The sequence below is a fragment of the Lepisma saccharinum genome, chromosome 23, assembly GCF_977018435.1.
Source record: "Lepisma saccharinum chromosome 23, izLepSacc3.1, whole genome shotgun sequence".
In the NCBI taxonomy this organism is placed as follows: Eukaryota; Metazoa; Arthropoda; class Insecta; order Zygentoma; family Lepismatidae; genus Lepisma; species Lepisma saccharinum.
Genome location: NC_139251.1, coordinates 64999770 through 65021166, shown reverse-complemented (window position 1 = coordinate 65021166; position 21397 = coordinate 64999770). Strand labels below are relative to the sequence as shown.

At 38.3% G+C, this 21397-nt stretch overlaps 2 protein-coding genes across 4 annotated transcripts in view; one reads left to right on the top strand and one right to left on the bottom strand.

The window, feature by feature from the left end:
• The window catches only part of Hmgcl (hydroxymethylglutaryl-CoA lyase), a 143508-nt gene extending 142589 nt beyond the window's left edge, over window positions 1-919 (bottom strand). The window contains exon 1 of one of the 2 annotated variants that reach the window (XM_083144806.1): window positions 880-919. In XM_083144806.1, the coding sequence (XP_083000932.1) occupies window positions 880-918 (39 nt within the window). In that variant the 5' untranslated portion in view covers window position 919. The remainder of the gene's footprint in view (window positions 1-879) is intronic. The other variant, XM_083144804.1, reaches the window with a different exon arrangement.
• On the top strand, window positions 27-17427 carry LOC145977680 (uncharacterized). Of its 2 annotated transcripts, none has more exons than XM_083109890.1 (9): window positions 27-185; window positions 6733-6850; window positions 7569-7671; window positions 10188-10244; window positions 10602-10724; window positions 12967-13017; window positions 14806-14859; window positions 15066-15104; window positions 17241-17427. In XM_083109890.1, exons 2-8 carry the CDS (start codon window positions 6797-6799, stop codon window positions 15086-15088), a joined length of 465 nt encoding a protein of 154 aa, XP_082966016.1. In that variant the 5' UTR covers window positions 27-185; window positions 6733-6796; the 3' UTR covers window positions 15089-15104; window positions 17241-17427. The 2 variants fall into 2 exon arrangements, with proteins under 2 accessions (XP_082966016.1, XP_082966017.1); XM_083109891.1 differs by having other exon boundaries at window positions 15066-15114.
• The last annotated feature ends 3970 nt before the right edge of the window (window positions 17428-21397 follow it).

Below are 21397 nucleotides of genomic sequence, written 5' to 3'. Positions count from 1 at the left end.
CACTCCTTCGGCAATCAACGTGTAACGCACACGACAATCAACTTAAGTGAATCGAAACAGTCGACAAGGAAACTCGATTCAAAGAATTGTTTAATATATTTATTTCCTAAATGCTTGAATTATAGGTATTCGCTTGATAAGGGCCCAGAAACCTGGTGATTTCGTGCAGGAAGATTTAGCTACAGGTTTGGAATTTTTCCGTTTAGTATTATATGAAGCCTGACATAGAGTTCATACGAGATCATTTGTGCACTATAATATAACTTAGAATAAGCAAAGTTATGCATTGCAGATTTAGATATAACAATTATGCAAACGTGAAGTTCATAAACAATAACTGTGTTGCTTATATTATTATATAGTGTTAGAACAAAGATTTCTCTAAATTAACAGATTGCAAGCATTATTGCTTATCAGATTAAACAATATGAACTAAACACAATTCAGATGGAATTTATGTACGAGAGTTATATATGACTAGAAAATTTACATTCGTAACTTCCTTACTTCACGTCGCTTTATACCTCATTTTGCTAATCGCGACGAGGAAGATTGAGTTCTGAATACATGGTAGTGATATCGTGCATCGACCATTTGACCTGTTTGGCCACCTAAGCAGCCAGATAACTACTTTATTTAAAGATGTATATATTGTCATAATAGTGTAACACGCCACAAGTCGTTGTAATTCTGTAAAACATAAACATTTACATATACAGTGCCTTTCTCGGTCGAGTCGCCCGTGGAACGGCGGTTACCACGGCGGAAAGTAAGATCGCCTCTACGGACAATCTGTATGCAATATCTGGGGCCGCTAGCTATGTAATGAAAGAAGTTGGTACAATTACATGGACAGTTACAATTAAAATGAGTGCGTACCTTGTTACACGAGGCGTTGTAAATTATGTCCCCCTGCATCCATACATTTACGGAATTTTAAAATGAAATTTTCACTAACACGTATCAGTTCCTCTTCCGAAATTGCTTCGTTTTCCCTCCTGGTATTTTCTTTCAATGTCCTCCTCCGTAGTCGAGCGGGTGAAGGCGTTCACTCGTCTTAAGATCGTTCGCTGCGGGACGGCGTAGGTTCGAATCCGGCTCTGGTCGGAATTTATTCGGCCTATGTATAGGGCCGGTGGCAACCCACCATCGTGAGGAAATTGGGGAGCTCCGAGTGAGTGAGCGTAATCCGGTCGCGAAGTCCTACAACGGCTGGGGGTCGGTCGGGCTGACCACCCGCCCCCCTAGTCTGGCTGCAGATCTCCACGCCCCCTTGGTGGCTCGCGTGGGAGGGAGGCCAGCAGTCGGTAGGTAAGCCTTGGCCCCATATTGGGCTGTTGCGCTATTGGATTATTATTATATTATTTTCTTTCAATTCCTCTAATTCTAATGTATGGCTTCAGGTTTAAAACCTTGTAAGCACTCCATGGAAATATCTGTTTCTTGTGCAAGGCGCCAGAGGGATTTTTGATCTTACTTCAACGTTTCTTCTCATTAAGCACACGCAGTTTTACCCTTTGCTTTCTATCAAGAACAGACCCTGTTTTTTTTTAATTTGTTCACAAGAATCCGGACACTGTCTGTGTGTGAAACAGGAACATCTGGGAATTCTGCTGCGAAACGTATTTTAACTACCCTACAACAATTCGTAATGACGTAAAAATGCGTTGTTTTAAATTGTGCGTGGCATTATTAGACTGCAGGAGAGCACCTGTAATACGTAAACTAAAACAAAACAATCTGAAACACTTGCTAACACCTTAACACTCCACAAACACATCCAAACTAGGCACCAGCCATCTGGATACTGAAGCACTGACGCGCCAGTGCCAAGGTCAGCGTACAGCTGTGGGTCTAAACTCCAAATGACCGCAGACGCCATCCCACTGCCCGGCGTGTTAGCCGCCGATAACGGACGACTCGATAAAGAAAGGCACTGTAGAATACATAAGAATAATGGACCATTTGCACGAGGCCAATTGTGAAGACATTTCACTAAGCCAATCCAACATTGGCATCGTGTGAATGGAATGTCTCAAGCCACTCCACTAAATTAGAATGGTTTCAATGTTTTCGGCGCGAGTAGTCATTGGATTGGCTTAGTGGAACGTCTTCACAATTGGCCTCGTATAAATGGTCCTTAAGTCGTACGTACATACGGTTGTAATTTACAAATTAGTTCGAAAATAAATTGCAGAATGTGGCTTTACGGAAAATATCCTCACATATACAAGAAAGTTCGCACGGGCAGTCAACATTGAACTTCTTCAATGGAGGAAGGGATTTCTCTGTACATTCACTATTTCTTTCCTTGTTTTCAGTGTACCCTTAGCCGACACGCAACTTTCATCTTGCGAAATAATTGTTAATAGTTTTTTGCAGATGCTAAAGCTACAGTTTTCGTCGGAATGAGGTTAGGCAAAAGTAAATTTGTTTTCTCATATTCGTTTCTACAATTTAATATGTTTCCGTAAGATGCTCTTAAAATTAAATCTTATGGCTATGTATACTTCGTGGCTTTTCTAAAATATTTCCATTATTCTCTTGATTAAGAGTTCCTCACTTTATGATTAAGGTAGAAAATTATGGTCGGGAAAGAGGAAAAAAAGGTTCCGAAAATGTTTTATGATACCTGAAAGACAAAGTGCTGATAAAATGCCTTCATTTAGGTCAAAACCAGTTACATTAACATTCTGTATGCAATACTGTAGCAAATAACATAATTAGCAATAATTAGATAAAATAACAAGTATTTAGGAAGTAAACTTGGCATTTACTGGGTTTCAAACAACTTGTTACACAGGATTACGCGCAAATTTCTGTTTTGGAATGTACATCTGTGTATGAATGAATGAAATACCCTCCCTTGCCCGGGAAAACAAATGCTACCACTACCTAGATAGAGGCGGCAAAATCTCCCTCGGACAAGCGAAATAGCGTTACGGTCCAGGTTAAGTTCGTGTGTAGGAACCGGTGACCAACAGTGCATATTAATAAGGCTTATCGAATAAAAACCAAAACATATGTACTTTCAAATTACCACCTCTTTACCTGTAGCCGGGAAGCGGCTAGCTGCATACCTGAAAATCACGGGTAGCGATATGCATACGAAAATGATATAGCCCAAAATTAACATGAAATTAAAAAGTATATTCTATTCATAACCAACAAAAATGGAATTATTACAGGTCCCCACACTTGCACTCTCACATTCTCTCTCAGATTCAATCCTCATGGGGTCATCGACACAAGAAATTATACATGACATGTACAGGTTTTATGACAAGCCCTAATTATTGCATTCTCAATTAATTTTATCTTACTTTTTGTCTAATCAGGTCATTTGTGATTTTGCTCCAGTGCTACTTAAATCCTAGCCAGCCCTTACTTAAGTTCACCTTTTGTTTTTAAAAAAGAAACTAGTCGGCGCGGTGACATACATTACTTGACCAGTATAAACAAAGGCGTCTCAACGGCAATTACATTCACGTGGGCGGACGTTTTCCTTTTACAAGACCTCACGTGGTTCCAAACATAACAAATAACCTCCGTTGAGTGGCGCAAACATATACTCTCTAGCAGGCGGGACTTAAACACTTCGCCGCGACGAGCAATTCACATTACCAGGCAAATACTTTAACAAATAATCACATATGCGACCGGACATAGCTAGCAGCGACACAGCGCTGACACATAAAAATGAACAAACCTCAAGTAGAATATGCAATTAAGCGGGCGGCGCTTTACTCTAATAGTACGCACTTTAAACAAATACAAAGGAGCACAAACAACAATGAATTTAAGATCATAAAAAAAATATCACAAGGAATAAGAAAAATTGACCTGAGACGAATAGATTACAAATGACAAGCGCGACGGGAGTTTGGTATGAAGTTCGAGTTGAGTGGGCGTTTTCAAAATGTCGACGAATTTCAAGGGCGTTCTCTAAATCAATTGGGCCGTCACGTGTTAAGGTTCACACAGATGAATACTTTACCATCTCTCAGCTTCCGGGGTGCATCCTGGCGTCTTTATGGGCGATTGAAAACACATAGTATCCACGGGAAAGGTTTCCTGGGTCGTGACGATGAAGATACAAAAAGGGTTCAAACACCTAGTTCCCCGGCTCCTCTTCCTCTCGGGATCGGTGGATCTCCGTGGTATGGCGCGGTTCGGACGTCGCATCTGAGCGGGCGTCGTCGGCGTCGTCGGTGTCGTCGGGGCGTCAACATCTCTCTCTACGTCTCTCTGTCGCGGTTGGTAGGCGTCGTCGGCGTCGTCGGGGCGTCAACGTGGCGGATGGTAGGCGTCGTCGGCGTCGTCGGGGCGTCAACATATCTCTCTACGTCTCTCTGTCGCGGCTGGTAGGCGTCGTCGGGGCGTCAACGTGGCGGATGGTAGGCATCGTCGGCGTATCAATAGGGCGGCGTTCGACGTTCTCTCTCTCTCCATGGCGGCGGATAGGCATCATCGGCGTAGCTTCTTCTGACATCGGGCGAATCGACGTAACGCCCCCATCTCTCTTCTTCCTCTAGCCCGCCATAGTTTCCGGTGTTCCTCGTTTCTCAAAAATTATAAATGGCGTAAGGTAATCACGGAAACACGGTTTCGCTTCAACTTCCCCCAGCGGTTGAGGTAGGCGCACTCGTGTAGACTTACTGCCTATCACACACACTGGTGTTCGCACAACACAACAAAGTCCACTGTACACGAAAGGTAGCACGAAGGTGCTCTCGTTCCAAGAATCGCGGCAAAACTGTATATGGAGAGGTAGCACGGAGCTGCTCTCGCTACAAGGATCGCGGTAAGACTGTGTAACGAAAAACCATGTCCTTCGTTTTATTTGGATTTTGAAAAAGGACGCTAGGCGCACGTTGGACTGACGCTTCCGAAGAGGTTATTCCACCACGCTCTATTGTCTCCAAACTAGGACGGACCGTGTCCGAAGTTTACTTGTGTGGATTAAGCTTCCGCCTGGCTGTCGCCCATAGCTCAATTGCGATCGCTGTCCACAAACTGATCAATTAGAACCGATTTGATCTGGCGTCCGTAATTGTCGCTTGATCGTGACGAAACTCCACACATCCGTCCTTGCACACATGCCGCTGCGCTGGTATAAGTTTCACATGAATCTGACCGTTGGAAACCGAGATATTTAAATGTTTGTCATTACGGTCGAATTTCCTAAGCTTTAGACGCATAGCGTGACCCTTCAGGTGCTCACCCTTAACACACGCGAACGTCTCGTTCCTCCCGTCGGCTTGGCAAAAATCAAATATGTAATCTTACAAATTAAAACACTCAACACTTTGAATCAACACGTCTTTTTACCGCTACATACATGCATAATAATGATAATAATAATAATGACGGTAAATCTGACTGTCACACATCGCTGATTGATTGATTTGGTGTTTTAAGTCCACTTTATGCACAGTAATGATATTCTGGGACTGGACCTACAGTTGAAAGTGGGATACGAACCACTATGTGCCTCTACTGGGTATCGAACCCGGAACCCCTTCATTACAAGGAGACGATGGGGAGGCCTACTGACGCTTTGGCTCAGAAGATCTTATATGTGCAGAAGCTACATTATCTTGGGAACTGTTGGGGCTGCAATGTTTATATTACACCATTCTATAGCTCTCGTTCTGCTCTACAAAATGAGACTATGGGATTTTATGTAGCTGCTCAAGAACAGTGGAAATCAATATTTTTCTGTTCAATTTCTTTTAACAAAAGATGAAAGAAAAGGAAGGAAAAAGGTGCAGAAGCATCACAGAGAGAGTAAAAAGGGGATAAATGTGCTAAACTCACGAAAAGGTGCAACAAAGAATGTTTATTTTACTTCATTTCATGTCCTAAATTCATGTCTCAAGCGATAGGTATGAAAACAGCTATCTGTAATAGACCCTTCTTCTATTTTAGATCTCACACGGTAATTTGCAATAATGAACATAAGTGAGTAGAACGCAAAACCTATACAACTACTGTATATAACTCAAGACAATTAACAAAACATCCTTTCTCTACTTCTCTTAGTTTGTCGACAGTAGATGCTACTATACAAAGGGAAGTCAGAAAATAAATTTCACATTGTTATTGAGGTACACTCTGCAAGATAGAAGTCTGAAAATACTTCATTTATTTTGTTAAGGTTTTGTAAGTACAGCAGTAACTAGTGTATGCAACGAAACTTCTTAATAAACTGGGTTATGTTGCCATCTAGTGACACGTTTCGAAACTACTAACTAGCATTGTGAGCTATGCCATACGCATTTCTGGTTTACTTCTGTTTCGAACGCTTCTTAACAATGAACAAACTGTTGAATTGGATGATTATAATCCAAATAATTGTGTGAAGTAATAAGCATTTTTCCAAGAATCTTGCAGTTAGAGTTTTTAATAATGTGATATCATGGGACACGTCTCCTATTTTTAACAGAATAAGATATTGAGTTTGATACAAAGGACATCCAAAAGTAAGTTGGTTTTGTACACTCTACATGGACGCATATTACAGCAAGTATTAGAATTATATAGAACTTCTATTTTGGATAGGAATATAGGAAACCTAGAGAATAAGTTTCATCAAACAAGTTTTTTATAAAAAAATAAATTGACCACACTTGAAAATTTAAAATAGGCTATTTTGTATCTTTATATTGTAATAAAAATTTACCCTACCACAACCATCATCTGCATTTAATTGCATTTACTTGTTTTCAGTGTGGCACAGACACGTTGCATTTTATGACAGTACAAATCTGTCTGTAACTACACTTACATCGAGATGGTGATGACACGAAGATTCTTTCAAATTTTACTGTGCCATATATTGCTGAAGGTGGGTTTCAAACTTTTCTATGAGTCTAAAGTTTATTTTTTTTTATTTTCAAATTTGAACTTCGTAAATGCCTATCAGAAAGTATTTGCTGAATATTTTGACAACTTAAAATACTAGTGTGTGTGTGTACTAAGTAGCCGATGTACATTAACATACGTTTATTTCAACTCTTGTGATTTTGATGCTATTTGGCATGCTTTACACACGATATTTTAGCAATATTTTATAATATAAATCAATATGATTCTATATTAATTTCATAATATCAATATCAATAAATATTGCTGTCAACATGTAAAACTTTTTGTGATCGAACCTATCTATTTGTGTATTGAGACTATTACTTTGCAATTCCTAGATTCCAAATTAACTATTGATTAATTAATATATCAAAAGTCTCAGGACTAATGAAAATGCCTGTGCATCATATTTATTAAAAAAAATCTATTGTATCTGTAATAATGGGATCATTCCTGTTTTGTTTTTATGAGTATTTGAGATTTGGTTTCGAGTCCACTTTATGCACAGATAGGCTAATTGGGACTGGACTTACAGTTTAAAGTGGGGTTTGAACCATTATGCCTCCACCAGGTATCTAACCTTTTGTTTTCATAAGAATTGAAATTTCTAGAATAGACTCTAGAATGAATTGTTATAAATAATAATGTTACATTTCCGAGTGATTTAGAAGTCGAGATAAAACAACAATGCTTTCCAGGCTGCAACGGAAGGAGCTAGATTGGGCGACTTTTTCCACAGAGATTCCGTGCGAGGACGAACTGGATTCTACGATGTGCCGTATAATGACTTCATCCAGAATGGTTCGTGCAGGAAATTACATTATATTATTTAGCAAACAGCTTCCTTGAAAATTATTGATCAACGACATATAATTTTGTATTAGCTTCATATATATATATATATATATATATATATATATATATATATATATATATATACAGGGTGGCTCAAAAAGTCACTTAACACCCTCGGTACAAGGCCACTGCAGCGTGCAACATGGAAATGGTGATGACCAATCGTTATCAGGCCAAGGGGGAACCACATGGATCTCCCTCCTCAATAGCATGCACTGGCGTGTAATGGTATGGATACAGTAGTGTTGTATGTTGTATGAACCAGACTTTCCATTGAGTCAAGCCAAACCGCCTCGCCACCGTTCTTGTTGAAGTAGTACTTGCATACGTTACCGGGGGAGGCAATTTGAACAGGATTTGTAGTTTTTGTAACAGTTAATTCTGACAACCTTAAATCATGAAAATGGTAAATAACATTATTACTTCACTCATTTTCGTTCCTTTATTTCTCGCAACCGACAACATCTTTTCACTTTACAAAGAGGTCTACAACGCGCCTTCTCCGCTTTTTATTCAGATTTTTCCCCCAACCCGTGTGCCAGCTGACAACATTTGTATCTTTTTGGAGACCTTATGAAACGAGGAAGTTTTTTCCGTAATTTTTACGCTAAGTGTGTTACCATTTTTTTGAGTAATCCTCTTCGATTTAAACGATAATTTCCAAATTTCTTCATGACGTGTGCTCCAATGACTGTTTCTTTCTGTGGGTATGGGCATTTTGAGCATGATTTTTTTTCTCAGTAGTCACTCATTCGTCAGCTGTTAGCAACGTGTCAATTAAGTGCCCAGAGTATAGTAGTTTTTTCACAATTAGTAGTTTTTTGGTCGCGAAAATCTACAAACTGCAATAACTCGAAACCCATTGATTTCCAACCCCCGGTGCATAGGGTCAAATTTGTTGCAAATGTGCTCTAGTATTACCCCTTTCCAGGAATAGGTCGAATTCCCAATCACACTGTATATATATATATATCTATTTGTGCGTGTGGGGTGGGTGTTTGTGTGTGTGTTGAGAGCCTCGGTAGCTCAGTCGATGTCGGGCTTCCGTAACGGAGTGGTTAGCTCACGGCGCTGCGACGGCCAGGGGTTCCGGGTTCGAATCCCGGTTAGGACATGGATATTCGTGCTTGTCGGAGGATACTACCGCATAGGGCTATTCCTTTAACAAAAAAAAACAACTCGTTAGGGCGTCTGACTACCATGCGAGGGACCCGGGTTCGATCTCCGGCGGCAAGAACCGGAATTTTTTCCACCTGTTCAAGTGGCTCGGGGCGCCCGCGCAGCGTCATATAAAATGGGTACATGGGGGGTAAAGGCGGCCAGTGGCGTGGTGCTGATCACATCAGTCCCCCCCCCAAACCTTCAGCAGTGATCGAGATCAGCCCCTATAGGCCTTCAAGGCGTGGTTCAAAGCACAGCCTCAAAAGATATCACATAATAATGCTCATTAAATAACTAAACGCATACAAATATCTGAATTGGAACTACTAGAATGTCGCCTATTCACACAAAGACAAATTGCAAGGTCTTTGGAGAAAAATCATTTACAGAACCAAATAATATACATAAAATTTAAAATTTTTGTATTTAGAGAAAACGATTTGATTTTTATTTGTTTATTTTACTTCGCTTTACTTGCCAGTGGTGGCTAATCGCGACGATGAGAATAAATGGTAACAAGATGAAATTGAAGGAAAGACAATAGCAAACACACTTAACAGGGCCCCACGGATGATTATAGCCTACTCGTTGCGAGTTCAAATGCCAGTGCCTTGTTGGTCTGGAAGAATGCACTCCAGGAGAATTACGTGCAGATGAGGTTTACAGTTGTGTCCAGGGGAGGTTTATAAAATTTGGACATCACCATCTTCATATTCATCATCATCATTATTATTATTATTATTATTATTATTAATAATAGTTTGCTATCGTGGTACTTAACTTCCACTAATTTCATGTTCTGTATTAAAGCCTCTTGTAAACTTTAAATGTTGATACATCTTATTAAAAATTATACCTACATTACATTACGTTGGGTCTGTTGAAAGATCGGTCTTGGAGGCCGAAACACACCATATCTAATAAAGGACATATTATTATTATTAGTGTTATTATTATTATGATTATAATTATTATTATTACTGTAGCTACACTAGCCGCGAACTGAGGAACAAGGATGTTGATTTAAACCGTCAATATCTATCCACTTGACTTTCAATAGCTGGCAATTCGTTTCTTCGCGGAACAATTGTTTATATTCGAGCACTGTTACGTGACGCCTGAAAACATTATGTAAGAAGTTATTTAAACGCTAGAAACTCCTTCTTTCATGAAATAAGCAAATAAAATAAAAAGACTTGACATGTTTTCTTTGATATTATCACAATATTAAAGAATTTTAATGTTCGCTCCGTTTACTTTATATTAAATATTAAATTCAATGCCATGTCGTCTTATTGCAGATGATGAAGATGATGATGATGACGAGGACAAGAAACCGACGATGAATGATGATACAAGTGAGTATCTAATTGTCATTCTTATAAAAGTGTTGCCTTTGTTAAGCACACAATTATAAAGAACACAATGTAAGTCATGCCAAGATCATTCTGCGTTGTCAGGATATTAAATTCTTGTTATTTCTTAGAGTTACAATCCTCTGGTATCCATATGACGGGAATGTCTGGAGCAAGACAAAGAAACGAGTCCTCTGCGCAAGTAGTGACTCGTTAGAAGCGAAAGGGAAAATGCGGCTGTAGCTATCAGCCGTTTGTAGCAGCGCCCGCTCGCTTTCTCCCCTTCTCTGCCGTTATGCGCGGCCTTGCTCCACAGATTCCCGAGACAGCCGATCCTGTGAAACGACCTATTTCTTGCAGCGTACGACGACGAAGCTGGCTGCGCGAACGATTCCCCGACAGCAGACGACGCGCCCGACGCGGAGGACAGCAGCGCCCCCTCCGACGACGCCCACTCCTCCGGCGGCGACGATGACTACAAAGGTGAGCGCACCCCTCTTTGTGAAAATCCTTAAATGCACCGATGTCAGGCAAAGATTGCCGGATGAAGTATTTATGCCAAAGCCGGCGCAAATTACTATGTGACTGTAGGAACACGTAATAGATGATTCCATTGTTACAGAAGCTGTAAAAGGGCATCTCTGCGATGGTGTAGTGGTAACACTGGAGAGTTTGTTTCTTTCAGTTGTAACTTCACTTTAATGCACAGACAGTCTAATTTGGATTGGATCTATAGTTTAAAGTGAAATCCGAACCACTATGTGCCTCCACTGGATGCACGGGAGGAAACGCTGCTCACTTGGAACCAAGGGGTTCAGGGTTCGACTCAAATTTGAAACACATGGCATACAGGACGGCTCTTTCTTTAAACTTCATGTCAAGTTCGTTCGTACTTTTATTATTTAGCGACACCTTTCTGCTACATTTGGCTTATCACGACTGTGAGGATAAGTTATGATCAGATGAATTGCTTACAAATAACACCCAGGTCGGGATACGAACCCGAGAACTCCAGTGACGGGTCCGAAACTCGACCACTTCAATCACTCGCCCACCGAGCCGACGTAGCTTCAGTCTCGATTAGCCTATCTGTGCATAAAGTGCACTTACAATTAGAATAAACATTCACATTTGCATTGTTATGGGCATTCAAGGACGGTCTGACTAATCCTCCAGGCTGTTCATGTGGAACTCCCCGTTCACCGCTTACTTGGCTAAGAGAAAAGATTACTTATTATTTTTTAGAAATATTTACGTAATCAAATCCACTTTTTAAATTATTGAAAGCTTAGCTAAGCCTAATCGTTTCGATATTCGTTAACTGAATGCAATATCTACTTTATTAATATCTAGCTACTAAAAAGAACGTTTCGACCATTCCTTTAGAATTTCTTTACAAATCTACTGGGTGCGTAATTAAGCAAACAGCTGATTGGAAGCCTCTACTAGTTACGAAACAGCGGGTAAGAGGCTAGAAAATTTGATTCTGATACAAGTTGCATACTTTGAAATATTCTATCTGAAATATCACATCCTAATAATTCGGACACACGTTCATGACGATTTTAATTTCTTGTCATTTCCAAATTTTAATACGTGAATATCAAATCTTAACATTAGCGTTGTAAATATTTCATTAGAAATCATTTCATGCATTGATATATAACACTAGCCAACAAATTGTAACTTTTTTTTCTGTAGAAGTCACGGTGATTGGTATTCGTAAATAAATCCGAGCCGCCAAATCCAAAAATCACGTCATAAACTGTGTGTCACGTCACACGTTTTGTATATACAATGTCCCGAAAATAACACTGACACATATATGCGATATTTATTGTGACTTTTGTTGTACATGGAAATGTACTTTTCAAACAAAATCCCTGCTAAACACACGACCACAAGTGAAAATTCATTTCATCAAGTTTGTTGCATCAGCATGATCAGTTTCCATTGTACAAGGTCATTAGAAAGTCAAAATAAGTATATAGATGGGATTGTAAAAGTACTTACACTTTTCACTTCTCACAATATTAAAAGGAATAACATAATTCTTTTAACTGAAAAAAGAAGCAAATGTTGCTTGATATTAGTCGTTTCCGTACAGGATGTTCTAAAATCACATTAAAGGGAAATAATATTTCCATTACACTTCAAGTTGAATGTTGAAAAATGCCTTTTCAGGTTATTATTTTTGCTATTACAAATGTAGTTAGTCTCAGAAATTATGAAGAATCTATGAAAATCATGATGTAAATGAGTAATAGATGAATAGCTATAAAGAACAAATAAAATTCTCCAACGACAGAGGACTCTGAACCACAGTTGATTATGTTGTCATTTCTTCATCATCAAGTACAGAATCAGTTGATGCGCTTGGAACAGTCACAATGCCTCATAATTTGGCTAATGTGTGGATAGTGTAATTAATGGATTTTGAATTTAAGTTCTTCGCAACCAACAATGAATATTTACGCCTGTGCCATACATGAACTTAGAATAATGGCTACACAGTAATGGACATACTAGATTGTGTGCGTGCATAGTCTATTGTTGATTTACCATGATAATAAAATAAGATAGACTGAAAATATGTAGTAAACAGACAGTTGAATAGTGGTATCAGATCTGGAGTTCTACGAGGAAATCGACAGCAAATATGCTTACAGAAGATAAAAAATATTTTAAAGTGATGATATATTTTCATGTTGCCATTTCATTTCAGAAACCATTAAACGTGCAGTGGAGTCTACTAAAAAAGTCATTCAATCCAAAGGTAATTAAATATATATATATTAGGTTGTTTAAGACACACTCTAAACACAAATTATACCTTTATTATCTTATAATTAGACACATATCATCAGAACTTAATTTTTATATTGTTTACCCCATTTAGTACAAATTTAAGTTTCCACACTTATTTATAATCCTGTAGCGTTTTAAACACATTATTCTATACATAGCACTATATATACACATACTACTTATAATAGTTAACAATTCATATCTTGTTAAGGTGCTGTGAAAACATTATGGCCGTCCTAAAGTACAATTGAAATTCAAATGCGTAGCTTTCAGGCTTTAGGCACATACATGTCTCTACACCTTATTAAATAAATAAAATAACTCTCCTTGAAATACAATCGTAAACACGCCACAGCCCAAAAATGATTGATTGACTGATTTGATTTATTTTACTTCGTTTCTTGTGCCACTTTTGGCTAATTTTGCGAAGATGGGGATGAATGATGATATGATGAAATTGATGAATGGACACTCACAAACATCCATGCCCAGGCCAGGATTCGAACCCTGGACTCCTGGCGTCATAGCGTGATGTGATAACCACTCCGCCAGGGGGCTGGCAGTCCCATAATAATACACTACGTTCACAATACATAAACTTGAGAATTTTATTTTTATATATGTACAGCGTGTCCGGCTTATAGCTATGATAAAAGAAACATGCACTGCAGTTTACGAATACCTGAATAGGTACGGTACTGCCATCTTGCCATTTACGAAGAAACACGAAACGGTGTCGCGCGCATGCGCATGGGCACAGTAAACAAACATGGCGGAGTGGACTCCACAACAGAAGGTGTTCTGCGTGTTATCATTTGTCGAATTGAAGTCCGTGACCCTAGTGACGTTGTTAGTGACGGAGCCAGTGTCTCTCATTTTGTGATGTGTAATGGCAAGGTATTGTGCATCAGGATACACCTTCATTCCCAATAAATTCTTGGTCAAACAGATTTTGGGACAGTTTCTTTCTTAATAGATCTAAGCCGGACACGCTGTAGAATAATAATCTGCGAGTGAATATTTTACGAAGGAGGTTCAATAAAAATTGCCCTGATCTACTTCCGCATATTTCAAGAACATCATATTTTATGTGTAGTATGACATATATCTTTGCAGTAAAAATGAACTTGCAGACCTGTGTCTCATTTAGTCTTTCCGCTAGACAGCGGAACTTGTGACGATGCACTGGTTCACACGTCCGACGTTTCAAAAAAGCAAGCGGTCAGGTGCGGCTATGAAATACTGCCCCATCCAACATACTCACCAGATCTTGCACTTCAGGGAACTTTTGGACCGTAGCGACAAGTTGCATGCGACATGCAACAAGAGATTCGGATATTTCACACCGATCGAAGTAACGAGCGACACAAGTCCTATCCGATGTGGAGAAAAGCATATATTATTGCGTCCATCCCTCAAACCTACTTCTGTGACAACCAAACACTCCTTACTGAAACAGTCTTGGTTCGAACAGCATAATTACGACTGCCTCACCAATCGATGGGGAAAGCTTGCAAATCTGCGTAGGAAAGGGGTAAAATAATTCAAATCTTTAGTGAAGCACCCTCGTATAATATGGGAAAGATTACATTACGAGAAGATCTTGATACGTACTAACCATGCAGTTAATGTATCCGATCAATAATTATTATTAACACTGCGAGAAAAGTTGCATTTTAAATTTAAGTTGGGTCTTGAACATCGCTACAACTGTCACATCTAAAACAATTATTAAATATGAATATTTACTTTTCAGAAATGAAGGAGCTTTTCGGCATGGTCAGTGGAAGACTCACGAAAATGATGGCAGGTGCGTATGAGCCACCACCAGCTACGCAACTTATTTTTTAAATTAATTGTAGAAGTTTTTAAGTTACATTTCAAGCATGAATTTATAAATATACTTTCTTCATTATATTACATTCGCTCATGTTTAGCCCGAAACATTTACTACTACTGTATTAGTCAAGTTACATTTTTCTGAGAATGATACATTTATATTTCACTTCTTTTCAGATCTTGCAAAACTATGGGCCTGAATTATTATATACATACGTAAGTGCAGGTATATATTTTCTTAACTATAACCTCCATTTCTCCTTAAGTATACCTAGATCTATATTTTTAAGTGAAACGTCTCTCTATTAAATTGACCAACTGTTAGTTTTCAAAATCGTTCACCTTTAATTATTTTTCAGTATTAATACTCGCATCGTTACACACTGACAACCATCGAGAAAAAATTAAGGCATCTTTGGAGGATCATCATTATTACCACTCGACCTCCATCCAACATTTTCAGACGTCTTAAAATTAACAATTTAAGATAATTATGGTTAACCTTCTTTGACTTGAGAGGCAATGATTCGTTACTTTTTAATGATTTCTTAAACTTGACTTACTTGACTTATTTCCTGTTACTCCAGTACGGAGCATAGAGCCTCAACGAAGCATCGCCAACGGATTCTGTTTCCTTATCTCGTTCCAGGTCTTTCCTGCTTCCCATATTTCTTGCACTATTGTCCTTCTCCAACTCATTCCTGGCCTTCCTCTCCTACGTTGTCCTTGTGGGTTCCAGCTCAATACTTGTCTTTCTATTGCCGATGGATCTTTCCTCAATGTGTGGCCAATCCATTTTTACTTTCATCTTTCGATCTGTATTGCTAATTTCTTTTCCATATTATAGTATGTGTGAGATAGCAGACAAATGTCATATGCAATGTCCAATTCTTCTAGCTATTTTGTGAGACTCCAATTTATACCTCTCCTTTTTCCTTCTGTTACCCGCTTCATTACTTTATCAATTACCATCAGAAATATTGTTGGTGACAAAATTACATCCTTGCCTTACTCCTGAAATAACTGGTATTGGATCCGTAAGTATTCCCTCATGCGCAACTTGTTTCTTAAAGGTAACACTTATTTAGCAAATTAGTCCTGGGCGCTTTTGAGGGGTGGAAAACTTTTCGATTCCGCCCATCGGTGGTAAGACAGTGAGTAATGGTGGATTTTTTCCTAAAACAGCCAATAAGATTTGTTTTAATCACCGGTATTATTGTGTACTTAAAAGCATTCATTTTACAAATGATTGAGCTATAAGTTATGAAACTCCATTCATTTCTGCAGAAGGACAAAGCCGGTTTCATAGCCACTGGCTAACATCCGAAAATATCCATGTCAAAGTGGCCTAAATCTCAGTTTTTGAAATTAAATGCAACGCTGTAACTTTATTCTATCTTGTGAGTCAACAATATGAAATTATCATTTGGAGAGAACTTGAAGTATTGTACATAATTAAGTTAGAACGTAGAAGATATCATACATAATGTTAGTTTATTTAAACTTTTTTGATTTATTGACTTTTATTGTGTCCCACCCGTGACACCAAAAAACAATTCATTTCTCCATTAACTGTTGCATTTTCTCTTCAACTTTACTAGAATATTCAAAGGTCATTTACCTTCTCACTTTGTCTTTATCTTAAATTTGTCATCAATTAAAATCAATTTCTTATTAAGTAAAAGGCAGTGTTTTATCTGTCTCACATGAAACATAAATTTGTTGTACAGATATAAATCTGGGAAAGTTTTTTTTTTAAGGGTAGTCATATTTAATCTACAGTGTTAAGTTTCATAGCATTCCACAGAAAGTGTAAGAAAAATGTTGCTTAACTCTCGGAACAATAGTTACTTCAATGTGAACCTTGTAGTCCGTGCGTCGCACCCGCGGCAATGGAGTACCCCATATGCATATATTGTCGACTAACTGTAAAAATATCCTCTTAAAAATGGTCTAGCCTAACCTAATATTATAACGGGTCTAGGGCCTCCCCAATGGTAACGTAACGTTGTAGCCTTACTGTACATAAAGTGGACTTAAAACACCAAATCAATCAATCAATTACCTTGTAATCAAGGTGTCCCGGGTTTCATACCCGGTGGAGGCCTGTAGTGGTTCCGAACCCACTTTAAACTGTGGGTCCAGTCCCGATTAGCCTATCTGTGCATAAAGTGGTCTTAAAGCAACAACTCAAATGTAACTGGTCTAACCCTAACCTAACCTTGCAAGGTATATTGTTATTGAATTTTTATAAGCATATTTAACAATACATAATTCAGTTGATCATCAATTTTGTTCATGAACATTTTGGATATTCAATTCGGTAATAATTTTGTGCCATTTATTTTACAGAAAATATGGAGAGGAAGAATAATGACTATCAGTTCCAAGTTTCCACATAGGCCAATTGAAACTGTAAACACAGTTTGCATGTAATCATGTTTAGTGAAGATTCGTGTTTTAAATAAGAACTCAATATTGTAACAATTTTTCATATTTATCATAAGTTGTTCTGATTGCACTAAACAAGAATAAGTTACACATATTATCAGCATTTTCATTGTTAAGTCATTCTGTTGAGTGCGGTTTCATCGGTGTCACAGAGTAGGAAGGTCAGAATTCAACTGAAGAGACGTCAATTGCAAATGTGTATAAATCGCAACTAAATCAATAGAATAGGAATACGCAACTTGCAAAATGCAATGAATTAAGCATGTCCATTTATCTTGGGCGACGATACAGATTAACCATGGATTAACAATGAACCCAAGAAAATGTGACAAAAGAGTAACGATAGAAACGGCGCACAGTATTAGTAGGTATACAACACGTTCCATATCAGCCCTCTCCGATGACGTAGTGGTAACGTCGTTGCTTTTTAATCAAGGGGTTCTGGGTTCGATACCCGGTGGAGGCACAAAGTTAGGATCTCACCTTAAACTATGGGTCCAGTCCTGATTAGCGTAAAGTGGACTTAAAACTCAAAGTCAAACCAAGACCTTCCATTTCGTCTTGAGTTCCCTCAAATCCTGGCATATTAGAGAAAATAGCTTAAATTACATTATTATTAATAAGTTTGTTTTCGACCAAAAAAAAATATGTTCAAAAATATATTCATAAGCAAAATAACACCAGAGATAACAAATAGTAAAGGAAATATTTTGTCCGAGAAATTCTGTTACAATGACACGTAAGAATACCATCCAACGTAGCTGCTATATTGAGGTTGTGGGCTTTATATTATGGGATGTACACATACATCCATGACCAATATCTTAATGGGTAAGAGAACACCAGGACTATGAGCGTTTGCACACGCACCAATAAAATCGGTGTCATCTCCGATACCGATATCGCCAGCAGCAGATAACAACGAGGTTAATTGCACAGCTTCACACGTGGTCCGGCACGATACATTTTCCCAATCATCGACAAATCGGCACTAGGACCGGACGGACGACCGACATAGATCCCTCAGGCATAAATTTCAGCTGTGACAAGGAAGAAGTTGAGTTGTTGAAACAGCTTCCTCTCTACCTCTTTGGGACGAAGCCAGTGATTCTTTCGAAGATCGCTTGGAAAAGCAAAAATACTGGAATTGAGAATTTGCTTCCATGGAACTTGCCTTTCACCAAATGGAGATAAAGGAGCATCTTGGAAGAGTATACGATCTTGCTGCGATTATTTCAATGATTTTGCAACAGAAATATGTCTCCAAATAAAAAAAGAAAGAAAGAAAAAAAGTCATTCAAAATGACCGGTTGACATTTCATGTTGCAACGTGCCACCACTCCTTGCTCCGGCTGGTCAGTTGGGAGCACCAGTTCTCACCCAGGGATCGGGATTAAGACGATCCACCCTTCGTCCAGGAAGGTAACCACCGAATTGCGACACGCGACAGTAAATAAAATAATTCAAATACTTTATAATTAAAATGTCCAAAATCTTTAATTACGAATCGCGCGCGTACATACTGATTCGCACAAGCCAAAAATATAATGTGTTGGGTCCTGCTCGCTTGTAGGCAGTGATGAGTAACTTATTTATCACGACAGAATCCGCGCACCGCCTTCACCGTTAATAGCAAGACCTCAACTGCCTACCTCAAGCGCGAGGCGCAGCATAACAGATTGTTCTAACTTACAATACAAACTCATAACACAAAATAGCACAAGAAAAACTGATAATTTATATCACACATCAATGTTAATTAGCGATAGTAAGCTAAAGTTCAGGTTGGCAACAATTAAAAATGCCAACGTGGAAGTTTTTACATCGCCAAGAACTCGAAGCGTGGTTCCCCCACTCTTAACATAAACAGCCAATAGGAATACGATATTTTATTGAAAACGAGGGAGAAATACTTTGCTATAATATTACAATGTTAAACTTTATAGAAATAACTAAACTGATTTTATCAAATAAATCATATTTGCTCTTGCACATAAAAATGATTAAATAAAGATTTAGTTTATAACGAAGCCAAAATTACTTCAATCTTGTACATTGTTGAACAAAACTCGATATTAAGAAGAAATGTATTTAACTTGTGCTTAAACAATGAAAACGTTGCATATATTATTTGGGATAATTATTAGCTTATGAATTCTGAATAAATGTTGCAAAAATACGCGAATAATATTATAACATAAGATAAATTGTGAATATATACATGAATTATAAAAACAATTAAGTATAAATAATTCAATCCAAGTTCTTAACTTGAAAGTATACGAAGAAGATTAATGACAATATACAACTGAAACCTGCCTAACATGGCGGTCGTTACAATGTTGACACCAAGATCTGTTCTTTGCACAGTTTCTTCGTAACAGTTGTGGTATTTGGAAGAATGAGGAACGAGGAAGTGTGAGCGTCTGCTTGAGCTAGAATGCGGAATGGTGGGAGTGCAAGATGTGGTAAGGGTGTTGACGTAGAGAGCTGAAAGATAGTAGTTTTGGTGGAAAAGGAAGATCGAGGTGGTAAGGGTGTTGACGTAGAGAGCTGAAAGATAATAGTTTTGGAGGAAAAGGAAGAACGAGGGTAGAGTTGAGTTCGAGTCGGCAACGAAATACCCAGGTATATTATACCAACCTAGCACCTAAATCTGAATCTGTCTGTCGTTGTACCAGTTATTAGAAATTTGAGAATAAATGGGTATTTTGTAATTCGACTACATACATTCGTAGGCATTCGTCCTTTTACCAAAGATGAAGATCCACCAATTTCATCCCCAATGAATCGACATAATTACCTCTCGCAGTCCTTTTTTTTCTAGGAAGGCTAAGGCTAGCCAATGTGGAAGGTGGTGTTTACGAGACGTAGATTCATCGGGTAGTGCAAATTGTATGTATTGTGAAATTATAACACCATCAAGCCTTGTATCCATGATATGAAAAACTCAATATGCGACAAAGGCAGAAATTTATTTTATTATAAAACATAAACTAAACGTAACGTTTCAACCTTCTAGCAAGGTCTTCTTCAGACTCTGCACCAAGTACAAATGTAACAAGGTACAAAACAGGACGATATATATACACAAACATTACTCCCCTCCAGATTATTAGAAAGTTGTTATGGAACTTTCTAGCAGGTGGCTTTCCCTTGTCAACTGTACTTTCACCTAAAAGGCTAAACAAATTTTCTTCCATCTAGAATGTGATTGGACTCTTTATCTCACGCTCTTTTTCCTTCAATCTTCTTCCTTCTTCTCTCCTCTTTCTCTCTTGTCCTCTCCAGGTGTTAGAAAGAGTGTTCCAGAACAACTTTCTAATAGTCTGGAGGGGATTAATGTTTGTGTGTATATATCGTCCTGTTTTGTACCTTGTTACATTTGTACTTGGTGCAGAGACTGAAGAAGACCTTGCTAGAAAGTTGAAACGTTACGTTTAGTTTATTTTTTATAATAAAATAAATTTCTGCCTTGGTCAACATATTGAGTTTTTCATGTATTGTGGCAGAAAATTTTTTCTGAACCGGATTGCTTATTTACTTCCACTGCAACAAATGTTCGACTTAAATCTAAATAATATGGAACACTTAGAATTTAATCATATCGGGGCTCCTGTTAGCACTTGTGAACGCACATGTAAAGCTGCATCGCAATGCCTGTTTCCTGACAAATGTGGGGTGACTTGAGAACTCTGTTCTGCATGACTTGCCTTGCCATATTATTGACAAAACAACACCGGTAGTAGTAACCGGCGCGTTGTGGAGGCCCTAACAGGATAGCAATTTACAAATTTAACGGATATTTCGTCTGTTTATGCATGAACACCAAAATATATATTTTCAGAATGAATTTGGAAACTTCATTCTGTCTGGAATGTCTAAAACATGTACGTTTTATGTTCCTTCCCTAGAAATATGTATTTCAATGTGCTAAAGAGAAAATTATGCATTTTTGTGTGAAATAAGACTTCGTAGATTACATTGCAGTCGTATGGTCGGCACTCCTACCGAGTATGGCCAACTTCCGAAGGAACAAAGTAAAAAAAATCACCTAA